At 38.1% G+C, this 17,061-nt stretch overlaps 1 protein-coding gene across 2 annotated transcripts in view; it reads right to left on the bottom strand.

Annotated features, from left to right (window-relative positions):
• CFAP95 (cilia and flagella associated protein 95) overlaps positions 1 to 17,061 on the bottom strand; it is a 129,476-nt gene that overhangs the window by 30,723 nt on the left and 81,692 nt on the right. For both annotated transcript variants that reach the window (XM_080670903.1, XM_080670902.1), the window contains one exon: positions 5,282 to 5,339. In XM_080670903.1, coding sequence (XP_080527029.1) covers positions 5,282 to 5,339 — 58 coding nt within the window. The remainder of the gene's footprint in view (positions 1 to 5,281; positions 5,340 to 17,061) is intronic.

Below are 17,061 nucleotides of genomic sequence, written 5' to 3'. Positions count from 1 at the left end.
TTCTTTCATTGCTGGTTTGGTGGTAATAAATTCCCTTAGTCCTTTTTTGTCTGTGAAGCTCCTGATTTCACCTTCAATTTTGATTGATAGCCTTGCTGGGTACAGTATTCTTGGATTCAGACCCTTCCTTTGCATGACTTTGTATATTTCATTCCATTCCCTTCTGGCCTGATGAGTTTCTGTTGAGATATCAGTTGCTAGTCTGATGGGGGTTCCTTTGTAGGTAACTTTCTGTCTCTCTCTTGCCGCTTTTAAGATTCTTACTTTGTCGTTGGGGTTTGCGAATTTAATTATAATGTGCCTTGGCGTCGGTCTTTTGGGGTTCATTTTGCTTGGGACTCTGTGAGCTTCTTGGATTTGTGTGGGTTTTTTCTTCTCTATATCAGGGAAATTTTCTGTCATTTCTTCAAAGAGGTTTTCTATTCCTTGCTCTGCTTCCTTTCCTTCTGGAACCCCTATTATGCGGATGTTGTTTTGTTTTGTGTTGTCCCAAAGTTCCCTTAGGCTCTCCTCCTGCCTTTTAATATTTTTTTTCTGGAAGTTGCTCTACTTGGGTATTTTTTCCCATCTTGTCTTCTAGCTCACTGATGCGGTCCTCTGCTTCTTCTAGTCTACTCTTGATGCTTTCTATTGAGTTCTTTACAGCAGCGATGTCATTTTTCATTTCTTCTTGGTTCTTCTTCATTTCCTCTTGGTTCTTGCTCATATTATCGAATTTGTCTTCCATTCTTTTCAGCCACCTTATGACCATTTCTCTGAATTCTTTTTCTGGAAGGTTGCTTGCCTCCATTTCGTTTACTTCCTTTTCTGGTGATGCCTGCTTTTCTTTCATATGCAGGCTGTTTCTTTGTCTCCCCATGGTCTCTCTTCTCTGGGTGTCTGGTTATGTAGTTCTCTCTCTCCTGCGTTGATTTAAAGGCACAAAATACAGCACTAACAGGTACAACACACAAGGCACTGAACAGAAATCTATTCACGATATTAATAACCTCCAATAAAGGTGACCACCAGAGAAAGGCAAATTAGGGGATAGGAGAGAAAGAAGAAGAGGAAAAAGAAAGAAAGAAGAAAAAAAAAGTAGTGTCAAAATGAAATTGGGAAAAGGAAAAAAAAGTAAGAGAGACAAGAAAGAGACTAAGAGAGAAAGGGGAACAAACTATATATATGGGGTAAAACTCCAATAGAACAATCACTAATCCCAGCAAATGCCAGCAACAAGTACCTGGGGATTAATACAAACTACAACACCAACTAATATTGAGTGAGGCGAGGGAAAACAGAAGCACAAAACAAACAAAAAAATAAACAAAAGAAGAATAAGCAAAACAATCTCACAAAAAAGCATAAAAATTCAATATAATCAACATTCAAGCAAACAACAACAAAAGGACGGAGAGAAAAACAATTTTTTGGATAGTTAAGACAGTGAAGAGAGAGGTGTGTAAGGACTTGGAACAGGGGATTGGAGATTAGATATGTAAGTAGGGTGAAATTTTAACAGGGGGTAAACAGAAAGAATAGGGGAAATCTAAAGCAGGAAAGGGGTAAGATAAACAGGACACCGAAAAGGGGAAGGTTAGGAAGAGTGTGATGGCATAAAGGTAGAGTTGAGATAAAGTAAAACGATGCTAAAGAAAGATGAAAATAGAATGTAGAAGACTAATCCCAAAGTAAAATTAAGAGAAAATAAAATGACACTTAAAAAAAAAAAAAGATAAAATAGCAGTAGTAATAATACGGATTGAAAATAAAAATGTAATAATTAAAAAAGTAAAATCAAGTGAGGAAAAAAGAAAAAAATTAGTTTCTTGAGTAAAAGATGCCAAAAATGAAAATAAAAAAATAAAAAATAAAAATAAAATGCGGAGTAGTGAAGGTCATTCACTTCCTCTGTTGTTCTGTTTGGCACGCCTGTTTCTCAGTCCAGACAGTATTGCAGTTCCCTGCATTCCACTACTCTTCAGTGTTGTAAGCCAGTCCTGATTTTAAGCAGGAGGTGTGTCTTAATTTCTCGTATTCCTTTATTTTTGATTACACAAGAGTCAATTTGTGATTCAGCCCCTGGGTGGCAGTGTTTCTGGATTGACTTCCGGGTCTATCTATGGCCTCTCTAGGCAGTGTTAGAGCCTTCTTTCCCTGTGGCACTCACTACCGGTGTGGGAGTGGGCTGCCTCAGAGCTGGCTCTCCGATGGTCACTCCCCGCTCCGATCCCCAGGTTCCAGAAAAACAACTTTCCCCTGCAGTCTCCCAGGGTGTCCCCAACTGGGTGATCCTATGTATTGGGCTTAGTAATCAGAAGCAAGAATTTCAAGAGGAAAAAACCCAAGTGTGCGAACTCGGGGGCTGCACGTAAGTCTAAGCAGCCGGCACACCTTGAAATTCTTAGGCTGTCCCTGCACGTCAGATCAAAATGGGTTGCTTTTAGAGAGCCCTTCTGTTAGCAGCTCTGAGGACCCCCTTCCACATTCACGGATCATGCCAGCCCCAACAGCCATGGATTTTTCTAGGCTCAGACTTCCCTGGTCCTCCAGCTCCCACAAAATGCGCATTCCTCTCTCCCGTCGGGACCAGAGACCTCACCTTATCCCAGGCGAAATCTGACCTTTCCATGGTGGAGTGTAGAGCTCCTCTGAATCCACGTGTTTGCGCCAACTGGGGACTGGTGTTCTGGGGCTTGCAGCTGTTCAGTGGGTGCTGCAGTTGTGGATTCTCAGGCTTCCGATAAGCTCCACTTTCCCGTTCAAGATGGCTCAGACTCCGCGTCTGAGCCCGCAGCTCCGGGAGGGGACCCAGCCGCAGTGGGGGCTGTCAGGTCAGGGGAACCCCGTCTAGCAGTCCCCCACCTTCTTCTGGAGTTTAGCTGTCCCTTAACTTGCCAACAAACACTCCTCGTGCGACCCTCAGCTGTTCTTTCTTTCTACTCCGGGACAAGGCTCGGAACACGTCTGTCTATTCTGCTGCCATTTTTCCTCCCCTCACTTTGAATATTTCTTGCCACTCCCGTCTGGCCTGCATAGTTTCTGTTGAGAAATCAGATGACAATAGTATGGGTACTCCCTTGTAGGTAACTTTTTTCTCTTGCTGCTTTTAATATTCTCTCTTTGTCTTTTGCTCTTGGCATTTTAATTATGATGTGTCTTGGTGTGGTCCTCTTTGAATTCCTTCTGTTTGGGGTTCTCTGCACTTCCTGGACTTGTAAGTCTATTTCTTTCACCAGGTGGGGGAAGTTTTCTGTCATTATTTCTTTACATAGGTTTTCAGTATCTTGCTCTCTCTCTTCTTTTGGCACCCCTATAATTCGGATGTTGGTACGCTTGAAGTTGTCCCAGAGGCTCCTTACACTATCTTCATATTTTTGGATTCTTTTTCTTTTTGCTTTTCCGGTTGTGTGTTTTTTGTTTCTTCGTGTTTCAAATCTTTGACTTGATTCTTGCGATCCTCTAGTCTGCTGTTGGATCTCTGTAATGTTTTTCTTAACCTTAAATGAAGACTTATCAAGACAGTAAAAGCTATCTATGCATGTTATAAAGGCTACAATAACCTCATCATATGATTATAGCATATTCAATTAGTACTATTTCTAATACTAAAACATTAAGCATTTTCCAAGTTTAGCCATTATAAGTAATCCAGTGATTAGTATCTCTGCATTTTAAATTATTTTCCTTTGGGGAAATTTCTTAGAAGGAAAACTATTAGATCAAATAGTATCTTGATACATACTGCCAAATTCCTTTCCAGAAAGATTAAAATAATTTACAATTTGCCTGGCAACAGATAAAATAACCCATCTTGTCCTGGCAGGGTGGCTCGGTTGGTCAGAGTATCATCCCATATACCAAAAAGGTTGTAGGTTTGATTCCCAGTCAGGGCACATATCTAGGTTGCGTGTTTGATCACTGGTTGGGGTGCATACTCAAGGCAGTTGATTAATCAGTTCCTCTCCCCCTCCCTCTTTCTCTAAAATCCATTAAAAAATATATCCTTAGGTGAGGAAAAAAAAAATCTCACCCCATCTTCACCCCACTGTGTATTAAATGTGTAAATTTAATTTTAATTTAGTTTTCCAGTCCTCTAAAATGGTAGTTATTCCCTTTTATTTGCGATTTCTGTTTATCTCTGAGTGTATATTTTTAAAAATTAATGGCTGGAATCTCTCATGGGTTGCAGTCGGGTGGCAGCTGGAATGGGAGTCCAGGCTCAGGTCGGCTGAATGTCCAAGATGGCTTCTTCATTCCTAAGTCAAGCTCAGTAGTGTTTCTCCTCATGGCCCTCTAGCCCAGGAGCCTGGATTTCTCAAGAGGTAGCTCAGGGCTCCAAGAGACCTGGAAGCAGTCTTTTTATAAGCTAGGCCTACATCTGGCACAGGGTCACCTTTGCCATGTTCTATTGATCAAATCAAAAGCCCGATATTCCAGATTCAAAAGGCAAAGAGACATTCACCTCTTGCTGGGAAAGTGGCCAGCACAAACAGAAGGCCAGCCGTCTTTAGAGACACTCTACCACATCTTTATTGATCTTTACTAATCTAAACGTTTCCTAATGGAGGTATTTTAAATTTGTGTTGCTATAGTAATTTGTATGCTTTCTCTTTTAGAGTTTACTAACCAGTTAGTGCTGATGTGAAGGAAAGATACTGTTTTTCATATGCTTATTTAAAATAAATGGTCTTATTTATTTTAATTCTCAGTTTAATATCTTGGTTTTCCTAAGATAATCATACTATCTTAAAATAAGGATAAAATTTTTCTCCTCTTTTTCAATAATCAAATACCTTATCTATTACACTGGTTAAGTCTTTCAGACAAGCCTAATAAGATGCAGTCTTGTTCTGTTTCTGTTGTATAATTTTTTAAGTACAAGTATATTAAAGTTATAAACTGGACATATATTATCAACATACACATTTCCCAGAGCTAAATTAAGCCACTTACTTTTATGTGTCAATGCAATACAAATGAATAGAAAGGCAGGTTCTTATTCCAGAAAAATTAAATTCAGGGACAGGGACAATAAAACAAGATGAGGAAGAAAGCAACTAATATGTTTTGGACGTTACAATATTTTCTCCCTGAAATCTATAAACATCTAAAAATAAATCATAACAATAAAACATTCTATTGACTCGCTCAGAAAATATCTCTAAATAAATATAAAACATCATAAATCTCAGCAATTGTCCTCTCTTCCCAAGCTTGACTATTTGCACTAGATGTACAGAACCATTTTATGTACATAAACAAGTATTAGAATGTGGCTTCACAGCCCTCTTATACTCACAAGTGGCTGATAATCATATGGTGGAGTGTAGTTTTCAGCATATGTCGTCAATGAACACCTAAGAGGGATAAGTCAATATCTGAGAAAAGAAAGACTTCAAAAACAAACATATTTAAATGTTTTAGTGGTGTATACTTTACATAAAATAAAACCATTTCAAGAAGGATGGGCCCAATAAAAATTTTAAAACCCACAACTGTCTCAGCCTTGTTTATAGTGTTACCTATCACCAGCAGGAGGCCATTCCTCCATTACTTCCAATTCAGCACCATCCACTCACTACTCTCCTGTGCTAATGATATGCTACCAATCCCAAGGATTTTAAATTATTACCTGAGCTCGGGTGCATTCTGGACTGTTGGGACTCTCTTTACCACCCATTTTCTGCCCCTCAACCCTTTTTGATCCTATGCCCTATGTTCTCTGCTAGATGACAACTGAAAAGATAATAGAAGACAACCACGAGGACTGAGATAACATAGCTTCTCCAACTTCCCCCCTTAAACACACAGAAATGCAGATGAAATACACCCTCCCTCCCCAAGTGTACAAGCACAGCTAGGCTCAAAAGGCAAAATTTGAAATGCTGGCAATGAAGAACATACTCATTAGAATGGGAAGCCATATGCTGATGTCCCAAGAATAGGGCTGGAGTTTGAACTGCATGTCAAAGAGCAGAAGACATGGTCTTGGGGGTTTCACAGAAGGCAAATTGCTAAACTCTTACTCACAGCCAGGAGTCTGTAAAGGCTGTACCTCCATATAATAGAGATCAAAAAACTACAGTAACCAGTCCAGGGAAACTTGCCAGAAAGTTTCTTTCTGTTTGAAACTGAGGGTGGGGTTGGGGGGAAATTATTTTCCAATGAGAAATTAAAGTCCTAATTCTCTGTTCAGATAATATTATGAAATGTGATGGTCAAAGAAACTCCACTGGTAATTGCACATCTAAAATTATTGGGTACAGGGAAATTGAAACATTTCAATGCATGGCTGAGCTGGTGGGAAAGTAAGATAGTTCAACAAGTAAAGAATTCCAGACATGGCCGGGTTGGCTCGGTGGATAGAGCATCAGCCCACAAACGGAAGTGTCCCAGGTTCGATTTCAGTCAAGGGCATGTACTTCAATTGCAGGCTGGATCCCTGACCCTGGTCAGGGCACTTGCGGGAGGCAATCAATCAATGTGTCTCTCTCACATCAATGTTTCTCTTTCTCTGTCTCTCTCCCCCTCCCTTCCTCTCTCTCTAAAAATCAATGAAAAAATATCCTCATGTGAGGAATCTATAATAATAAATGCATAATATGCTAATTAGACCAGACGTCCTTCCAGACGATCTTCCAGATGAAGCTGGGGCTGCGAGGGAAGCCTGGGTCTCGGGTGCCAGAGGGAAGCCGGTGCCAGCAGCCGGGGGAAGGAAGGCCTACTCTTGCATGAATTTCGTGCATCAGGCCTCTAGTAAATAAATACATAAATAAGAATTCCAAAACAACAAGAAAGTCTAACTCAGAACAGTTAATGGATATAGCACCAATTTTATCTGATTATAATCACCAATTCCTGATAAGAAGTGGTTTCCAGAGTAGTAGCTTGTTAAAGAAATGCAAATACTGTCATGTGCTGTATAATGGCATTTCAGTCAATGATGGACCAAATATACGACAGATGTGCAGTGGGCTACACTATCTAGGTTTAAGTAAGTACACTCCACCATCTTTGCACAACGATGAAATCGCCTAATGATGCATTTCTCAGAGTGTGTCTTTGTTGTTAAGCAGTGTGTGACTGTATTTCAGTCCTACTCAGGATCTACTGAATTAGAAAGTCTGAAGGTGGGCCCAGCAATCTGTGCTTTAACAGGCCCTCTGTGATTTTGATGCACATTAAAGTTTGAGTACTGGAAACTAGGAGAACAAAAATTAGAAGTGTAACTGTCAAACCAGCAAATAGGACTTTTTTTTCCCAAAAGAGACCAACCTAATACAAAGCAGGAAATGTGAATAACAGAAAGGAAAGTCAATTTCTGCTTACCAGACAAATTAAAATCATAAAATTAAATATCTTTGCAATCATAATGAAAGTAAAGGGGTTAAACCCATCAAGGATAGTATTTTCTCACACTTAAATTGAACACCAAATTATGTTATGCAGTCTGATTCTATGCTTTTATACCTAGAATTATTTTCAAATAAAGTTTGAAAGCAAAAGAATATAAAAAGATATATCATACAAATATTAACCAAAAACAATTAATTATAAAGATTCGCTAATTATTACCTACTGATTAAAGGAATAAGTCACCAAAAATATATGACATACTCAACAACACATAAAATATGTAAAGCAAAAAATGACAGAATCACAAAGATAAAATGACAATTCCACAGGCATAGAGGAGGACTGTAAAACATTCCTAGATCCTTCAATTCCTTAAATCCAAATTCCTATATACATCCTCCAAAACTATATATATCATCAGCAAAGCAAATAAAATCACACAATTTTCCATGCATGCAGCATAACAGGGGCCAGAAAAGACTACAAACTTCAGTTTACATGTAGTGAGGAGAACAATCCAGAATTGGTAGAGTTTGATCCGAGCCCAAGCGGGAGCAAAATTGGGCAGGGATTGCATGGAAGAGAGGAGAGAGTGGCAACTCCACAGTGGGGATGGAACACAGAGAACATGGGCCCAGAAGGAGAGCATCCTTCTCTGATGGGAAAAAACTGAGACCAAGTGAGACTAGATGATGTGAACACTGGCTTTCAAGAAGGAGGCTTGGAAAGTATGCAAGACCACAGTGGCAGCCTTGGTATGCAATGATTCCAAGGAAGCGGGGGTGGTGACAACTGGCAGAAAAATAGAAATTAAGCCCAGAAATTAAGGGTCCTAGAACCACCACTCCTCCAAAAAATAAAATAAAATAAAATAAATGCCATTAATGAAATAAAGTTCACTTCACTGTTCTAACAGAAGAGGGCACTCTTGAACTAAAATCTTGAGGAAATGGTCCAAACTTCTCATTTCCCCCCTCCATAGAATTTACCTGATTGCTGCTAGGCCAGGAAAATTAAACATACTTAAAATGAAAAAAAAAAAAAAAAAAAAAAAAAAAAGCCAACATTACTATGAGAAGAAAACAGTAAATAAGAATAAAAACTAAGCTGATGAAACTCCTCCCCAGAAACATTCTTGGTCAGAGAAGTCCTCTATCAGCTTTTCCAGCAAAGGCAGTAAAACAAGAAAAAGAAGCATAACTATAATAATTGGAATGGAAGAAACAAAATTTTCATTGTCCACAGATAATAAAATTGTCTGCATCTAAAAATCTAAGAGAATCTTTGAATCATAACCATCAGGCAAGTTTCAGGACGGTTGTTGGATATAAGATCAATACACAAAAATAGTATACTCATATATCAGCAATAAGAAATTAGAAAGCATGACTAAGTAGAAAAATTCCATTTATAATTGCAATAAAATTTCTAAAATTCCTATAGAAATATATGTAACAAGATTTATAAGATATTTATGGAATACAAAATTTATTGAAGGACATAAAATAACTCCCTTGTTTATGACTCAATCAATGTATGTTACATATGTGTTTATATGTATATATACATATATATGTAATTTCTAAAATGTTTACAGTCTGACATATATATAGGTTTTGATTAAATTATAATTTAAAACTTCTATTGATCAAAAGACAGCATGAACAGTTAGAAGAGAAGCTATAGAAGATGTCATAAAATTAATCAAAACAAGATTAGTACCCAGAATAAAACATTCTTACATATCAATGAAATACAAAATCCCATAGAAAAATGGACAAAGCCTATAAACAGTCAATTCACAGTAAAAGAAACCAGATGGCTAGTAAATATCTTAAGATAAATTCAGTGATTAGTGAAATGCCAAGTAAAACAACAATGAGGTACCACTTCATACCCATAAGATTGGTAAAAATTAAAAATATTTTTAAAGATATAAAAGAATGTGTACATTTATACACTACTGGTGGCAGTACCTTGCTAAATTGAAGGTGTATATATCTTAATACCCAGAAATTCTGTTTCTGAGTATAAAGAAATCCTTGCATATATACTCGAGGAGACATGTATAAGGATAGTCAATTCAACCTCATGTGTAATAGTGAAAATCTGGAAGATGATGTCCAACAACAGAGTGAATATATTGATGGCTATATAAGTCATTATAAATAATTTCTCTAAAAAATATAAAGCAAATCCGGTAAAGATGTTAACTTACATTTATAATTAGGTAATGAGTAGATAAATGGGAGTTTGAATAGTATTTATATGTAAATATTCAATAATCTTAATGTGGAAATATAAAGAAAATATTCCATAATCTTAAGATATTTAAGTATTAATAGATGACAATGAACTTATTTGCCTATCTTTTCTTTTCCAAAGTTATGACTCAAATGACATAATTATCAGTCAAATATCACAGTTTTGCTTTGGGCAGGCCAACCTTGCAAGGCAGCATTGGGCATCTCTCTACTCACTTAAAGTAGGCAGAAACCCATTCCATCCATGTTCAGGCCCTTCTCCCTATCTTATTATCACATCCCAACACAGAGCCTGATACAAGGTAGGCATTGAAAAATATTGAATGAGTAAAGCAATAAAAAGAAAATTAGATATAAAGAGATATAGATTTATAATGAGAACAAAGTAAATAGAAGTGGAAATTAAAATATTCAGTTATTTATTTTTTTAATCCTCACCCAAGGATATGTTTTATTGATTTTAGAGAAAGAGGAATGGAGAGTAACACTGATTGGTTGCCTTTCGTACATGACCCACCTGGAGATTGAGCCCCAAGCCTAGGTATGTGCCCTGACTGGCCAGACTGGGAATTGAGCCCACAACCTTTCGGTACAAAATGATGCTCCAACGATTTAAATACTGAATGACTTTCAGTCAGTTACTTATACACTCTTTATGATTAGAACCCTCCCCACTTTTAAATCTGCAGAACAGAGCAACAATCTTTAAGTGATATGTTTCATCAAATTTGAAATAAGATGGTCTTTTAAGAATGAAATTATTTAAAAATCAACATAAATTTTCCTCTTAGATATCAGCTTAAAGCAGTACCTGAATAGAGAATATAAGAAAAGAACAGTCCATTAGAAGAGAAATGGCCTTCAGAGAAACTCAGGAAAGCAAGAGGTGAGAAAAATGAGGGAGGCATCTTCCTGGGGAAGAAATGTCCTGGCTCATAAACAGACTGCTCTGGTTCTGGGAGCAGAGATGGATTACATCAACATCAGTGTTCCAAACCAACAAATGGCAGCCAACGATGACTTTCATTCATTGTCTGGAGCCACCAGGAGCAAGCCTGTGCCTCATGGTGCTGCTTACTACTCCATCCCTACCGATAGCGTGTAGATACAAATATCAGCCTCCAGCCCACAGGCAGTCAGGGCTCTCCAGTGGAATTTCTTCAGAGATACCAATGGAAAAGGCCAGTCACTCTCCCGTGATGAGAACCAAGGGCTGTAACATCCCTACCTGCAGAGGGAGTGAATGAAGACAACAGGAAGAGAACCCTGGAGATTTTCTAGTTCCAATTCCAGCAATCTTTGGAAACCAACTCTCCCATGGAATTTCCCAGAGTGGTATTCAGTAATTTTTAAACAAACTCTTCTTTTGGCCCAAGATAATTTTAATTGTGTGTCTGTCACCTACAACTGAAAGAATCCTGGCTATTATAACCAGGCAATCAGAGTCTGGGGCCATTGATTATTGTATCATATAATTAACTCCCCTTGCCCTGATGCCAAACACTCTGAACAACATTCTGATTATAGTTTGCCTTCCTATATGTTTTTATTTAAATCACGAGAGAATGCTTTGATGTCAGCCTAATCATTAGGCTGACATGACTAGTGTGCTTGAATGTTTTATTTCTCATTATAAATTAACTATTAGAATTCTGGGTTTCTTTGTGAGGTTCAGGAGCACATCAATATTCATGAGTCAGTCAAATTCTGAAACATGGATAAAAGGGAAGGAAATGTAAAACTGAATACAAGAGTCTGATAAACTCACCAGGATAATCCATGCTGTGAGAACACTTGGAAGTTGGACAACTACTTTCACCTGGCACTACCCACAATTTGCCACATGCGCCCACGTTAACCTTTAATGGATGTAAGGCAGAGAACAACAAGAGATGTTTTGTAAGATGAGAAAGGAAGAGAAGTCTGATACTCAAGTTATCATTAAAGCCATGGCACTTGTTAAAATACCTACACCTGCCCTAACACCAGTGGTAACTTGTGTAAATCTATGACGAGACGATGCACTAAAACCCACAGAATCGCAGTTCTCAAACCTGGGAGAACTTTAAAGATCAATTGCTTCCTTTCTGTTTTGTCTGGAGGAAAGAAAGGTAATTCCTCTCCCAGGTTCCCAGCAACCAAAACAAGGGCATATGACCTCTACTCAGCAAACAAGGTGGTCCCACCTCAGAGTCTGAATCTGAGTATGTGACTCAAAGAAGCAGAGAATTAATTTGGAATTAATCCCATCGCTGGCAGCAGCCGATGCTACATTTATTATTTAAGATGAGGGCCATTATTTAGCCAGATTACTTATTTAGCCAGGGGTTCAAGAGGTCTACCTGACTCTGTGTGGTAGGAGGAAAGGGGGAACTTACATCCACTCTGGGAAATTCTGTCTCATTCTTAACAGCATTCATCATTTAAAAATAAAATATATTGTGCTGAAATGAATATCCCTGTTATTTCCTCCTCCTTTGACCTACTGAATGAAGCCACATACGCCAAATCTGATCAGTGTTCCACAGCTGCTGAATGCCAGGCCTATGTTTTAGAAATCAAATTCTAAGGAGCTAATGTCCAGGAGATAGAGAAGGAAGATATAATGGAGGACAAACTGAATCTGCTTTTACTCCTGATCCAAGCCAAGCCCTTGCTAAGTACCTTAGCAGTTTGGAAGCAGCTTTCCCCTCCCATCAAGAACACAGAACTGTGAACCCAAAGATTCTAATCTTTACCACTAAGCAGTCATGGGGCCTTGAGCAAGTCACTTAAACCCTCTGCATCTTAATTCCCCATTAGTATCTTCTCCATAAATATTTATAGAACAGATGGATGGATTAATTAATTAATGAGGAATTTGGATTCCTTAATTCTCTCCACTTTGATTTCCTCCTCTATATAATTAAGAAAATACCTACCAAATGGAGGAAAGGAATAATGGATAATGCATGTGGAAGTACTTTGAAGGATATGGAGCATTATATACATTTAAGCATGAAGGGCAATGTCTATAGTGGTTCAGGACACAGACACTGCAGTCAGACAGACAAGACAGGAGTTTGAAACCCAGCTATGGTGCTTTTAGAAAGTGACTTTACCTCTCTGAGCCCTTTTCAATGGGGGTAGTTGCAGCATCCATTCTCAAAGAATGAGAATTAAATGAAATAAGGCACATAAAGACCTTAACTCAGACACATAGTATGTGCTCATTAACACTAGAAGAAAAAACATTACTGTAAGGATACTAATCAAATAGTGGAAGGACATGGTTCTCCTTGCATTTTAATTGGATTATTCAAGCTGCATAGTGGAGAGTGGATTGCAGGGGAGGCAGAGGAACTAGTTAGGATACTTAAATTAGCAATTGGTCAGAGTCAGTGACCTCTCTCCCTGTTCCAGTCTCAAATATCAACCCATTTTCTGAAATGCTCTTCCTCCCATCTTGATTGCCTCAATGAATAGCCAAAGCCAGAAGCTTGGGAATCAACCCTCATAATCAGTCATCAAGTAAATGTCTATCCCTTTCAATGTGTCTAAAATCTGAACCCTTCTCTCCCTCCACACCACCACCAAAGTAATTATAAATAATGGTATTTTATGACAACCACATAAATTTTCACATAAAGAGAAGTGCCAGCAAGATTAGCTTATCATTAACACATGTGGGATAAAAGGAATGTAGAAATTAAATATAAATTCCACAACCATGATATTTTGAAAATATTTACCACTCACTTGTTTTGTTAGCTCATTAGTCCCAAAAGTTTGAACTGCTTGCATCCCTGATAGATTAGCAATGACAAATAGGTCATTATAAACATTATAAATAGCCTATTTATAGGTCAAATAATGGTGGAAGTAGCCATATAATCTTGGTAGTTAGAGGCATGAAGGTTGTTTTAATTATTTATTTCTGTAGTTTAAAAGTTAGTGGCTTAAAATAACAATCATTTTTTATCTTTGATTATTCTGTGGGATGAGTGGGTTCAGCTGGGTGGTTTTTCTGCTCTATGGGACATCACAGCTACAGGCATCCAGGTAGTTGACTAGACTGGAATATCTAAGATAGCTCAAGCCCATGGTTGGCAACTGGTTTTGCCTGTTGTCTGGGAGCTCAGTTGGAGCTGTCAAATACAGTGCCTTGGTTCTCCTTCATATGCCCTCTTCTTTTTTTTTTTTAAATTGTTATTAAGGTATTATATGTGTACATATCTTACCATTGCCCCCCCCCACCCCACTCCCATACCTGCCCTCACCCCCCACTGTTTTGCAGCCGTTGGTTACTCTTATATGCATGCATACAAGTCCTTCAGTTGATCTCTTATTTCCCCCACCTCTCCCTAACCTTACCGCTGTAATTAGACACTCTGTTTGATGCTTTACTGCCTCTGTAACTATCTTTTGGTTCATCAGTTTATAATGTTTTTCATTATCCCTAAATGAGTGAGATCATGTGGTATTTTTCTTTCATTGACTGGCTTATTTCACTTAGCATAATGTTCTCTAATTCCATGCAGGTGTCTACAAATGGTAGTAATTCCTTCTTTTTTATGGCAGCATACTATTCCATTGTGTAGATGTACCATAGTTTTCTGATCCAGTCATCTGCTGACGGGCACCTAGGCTGTTTCCAAATCTTAGCTATTGTAAATTGTGCTGCTATGAACATAGGGGTGCATATATCCTTTCTGATTGGTGTTTCTGCTTTCTTAGGATATATTCCTAGGAGTGGGATTACTGGGTCAAATGGGAATTCCATTTTCAGTTTTTTGAGGAAACTCCATACTGTTCTCCACAGTGGCTGCACCAGTCTGCATTCCCACCAGCAGTGCACGAGGGTTCCTTTTTCTCCGCATCCTCGCCAACACTTGTCGTTTGTTGATTTGTTGATGATAGCCATTCTGACAGGTGTGAGATGGTATCGCATTGTCGTTTTGATTTGCATCTCTCGGATAATAAGTGACTTTGAGCATGTTTTCATGTGTCTCTTGGCCTTCCTTCTGTCTTCTTTTGAAAAGATTCTATTTAGGTCCGTTGCCCATTTTTTTATTGGATCATTTATCTTGCTTTTATTAAGTTGTATAAGCTGCCTGTAGATGTTGGAAATTAAACCTTTATCAGTGATACCATTTGCAAATATGTTCTCCCATACAGTGGGGTTTCTTGTTGTTTTGTTGATGGTTTCTTTTGCTGTGCAAAAGCTTTTTATTTTGATGTAGTCCCATTTGTTTATTTTCTCTTTGGCTTCCATTGCCCTAGGGACAGTATCACTGAAAAAGTTCTTTTGGCATATGTCTGAGATTTTGCTGCCTGTGGATTCCTCTAGTATTTTTATGGTTTCCCGTCTTATATTTAAGTCCTGTATCCATTTTGAGTTTATTTTTGTGTATGGTGTAAGTTGGTGATCTAGTTTCATTTTTTTGCATGTATCTGTACAATTTTCCCAACACCATTTATTGAAGAGACTGTCTTGACTCCATTGTATGCTCATGCCTCCTTTGTCAAATATTAATTGCGCATATTGGTTTGGGTCGATATCTGGATTCTCTATTCTATTCCATTGATCTATATGTCTGTTCTTGTGCCAGTACCAGGCTGTTTTGAGGACAGTGGCTTTGTAATACAGCTTGAAATCTGGTATTGAGATCCCTCCTACTTTATTCTTCTTTCTCAGGATTGCTGTGGCTATTCGGGGTCTTTTTTTATTCCAGATGAATTTTTGGAGAGTTCTTTCTAGGTCTGTGAAATATGCTGCTGGTATTTTAATGGGGAGTGCATTGAATCTATAGATTGCTTTGGGTAGTATGGACATTTTGATGATGTTGATTCTACCAATCCATGAACATGGTATGTTCTTCCATCTGTTTACATCTTCCTCTATCTCTTTTTTCAGTGTCCTGTAGTTTTCCGCATATAGGTCTTTTAACTCCTTGGTTAGGTTTATTCCTAAGTATCTTAATTTTTTTGGTGCGATGGAAAATGGGATTGCTTTTTTAGTCTCTCTTTCTGTAAGTTCACTGTTGGTGTATAGAAATGCCATAGATTTCTTGGCGTTAATTTTGTATCCTGCTACCTTGCCGAATTCTTTTATTAAGTCTGTTAGTTTTTTGATAGAGTCTTTCGGGTTTTTTATGTACAATATCATGTCATCTGCAAATAAGGACAGCTTTACTTCTTCTTTTCCAATTTGGATGCCTTTTATTTCTTCTTCTTGTCTAATTGCAATGGCTAATACTTCCAGTACTATGTCAAACAGGAGTGGTGAGAGTGGGCATCCTTGTCTTGTTCCTGTTCTTAGGGGAAATGGTTTTAGTTTTTGCCCATTGAGTATGATGTTAGCTGTGGGTTTATCATATATAGCTTTTATTATGTTGAGGTATGATCCTTCTATTCCCACCTTGTTGAGAGTTTTTATCAAGAAAGGGTGTTGGATTTTGTCAAATGCTTTTTCTGCATCAATTTGATATGACTATGTGATTTTTATCTTTCAATTTGTTTATGTGATGTATCACATTTATTGATTTTCGGATATTGAACCATCCTTGCATTCCTGGGATAAACCCTACTTGGTCATGGTGTATGATCTTTCTGATGTACTGCTGGATCCGATTTGCTAGAATTTTGTTGAGGATTTTGGCATCTACATTCATGAGGGATATTGGCCTGTAATTCTCTTTCATTGTGTTGTCTTTATCTGGTTTTGGTATTAGGGTGATGCTGGCTTCATAGAAGGAGCTTGGAAGTGTTCCTTCCTCTTGAATTTTTTGGAATAGTCTGAGGAGGATAGGTTTTAATTCTTCCTTGAATGTTTGGTAAAACTCTCCTGTGAAGCCGTCTGGCCCCGGGCTTTTGTTTGCCGGAAGCTCTTTGATGACTGCTTCAATTTCTTCCATAGTTACTGGCATATTGAGCTGTTTAGATTCTTCCTGATTGAGTTTTGGAAGGTTATATTTTTCTAGGAATATGTCCATTTCCTCCAGGTTGTCCAGTTTGTTGGAATAGAGTTGTTCGTAGTATTTTTTAACAATCCTTTGTATTTCGGCGGGATCTGTTGTTATTTCACCTCTTTCATTTCTGATTTTGTTTATTTGGGTCCTCTCTCTTTGCTTCTTGGTGAGCCTGGCTAGAGGTTCATCAATCTTGTTTATCCTTTCAAAGAACCAGCTCTTGGTTTTGTTGATCTTTTGTATTGTTTCTTTGGTCTCTAGGTTGTTTATCTGTGCTCTGATCTTTATTATTTCCTTCCTTCTGCTTACACTGGGCTTTTCTTGTTGCTCTTTTTCTAACTCTTTGAGTTGTTGGGTTAGGTAATTTAACACCCCTGTTTCTTGTTTTTTGCAGTAGGCTTGTAGAGCTATGAACTTCCCTCTCAAGACTGCTTTCGCTGTGTCCCATAGATTTTGGATTGTAGTGTTTTCATTGTCATTTGTTGTCATGATGTTTTTTATTTCTTCTT

This window comes from Plecotus auritus, assembly GCF_963455305.1.
Source record: "Plecotus auritus genome assembly, chromosome: 5".
Taxonomy (NCBI): Eukaryota; Metazoa; Chordata; class Mammalia; order Chiroptera; family Vespertilionidae; genus Plecotus; species Plecotus auritus.
The sequence above is the reverse complement of the archived record's forward strand: the minus strand, read 5'-3'. Positions and strand labels throughout refer to the sequence as shown.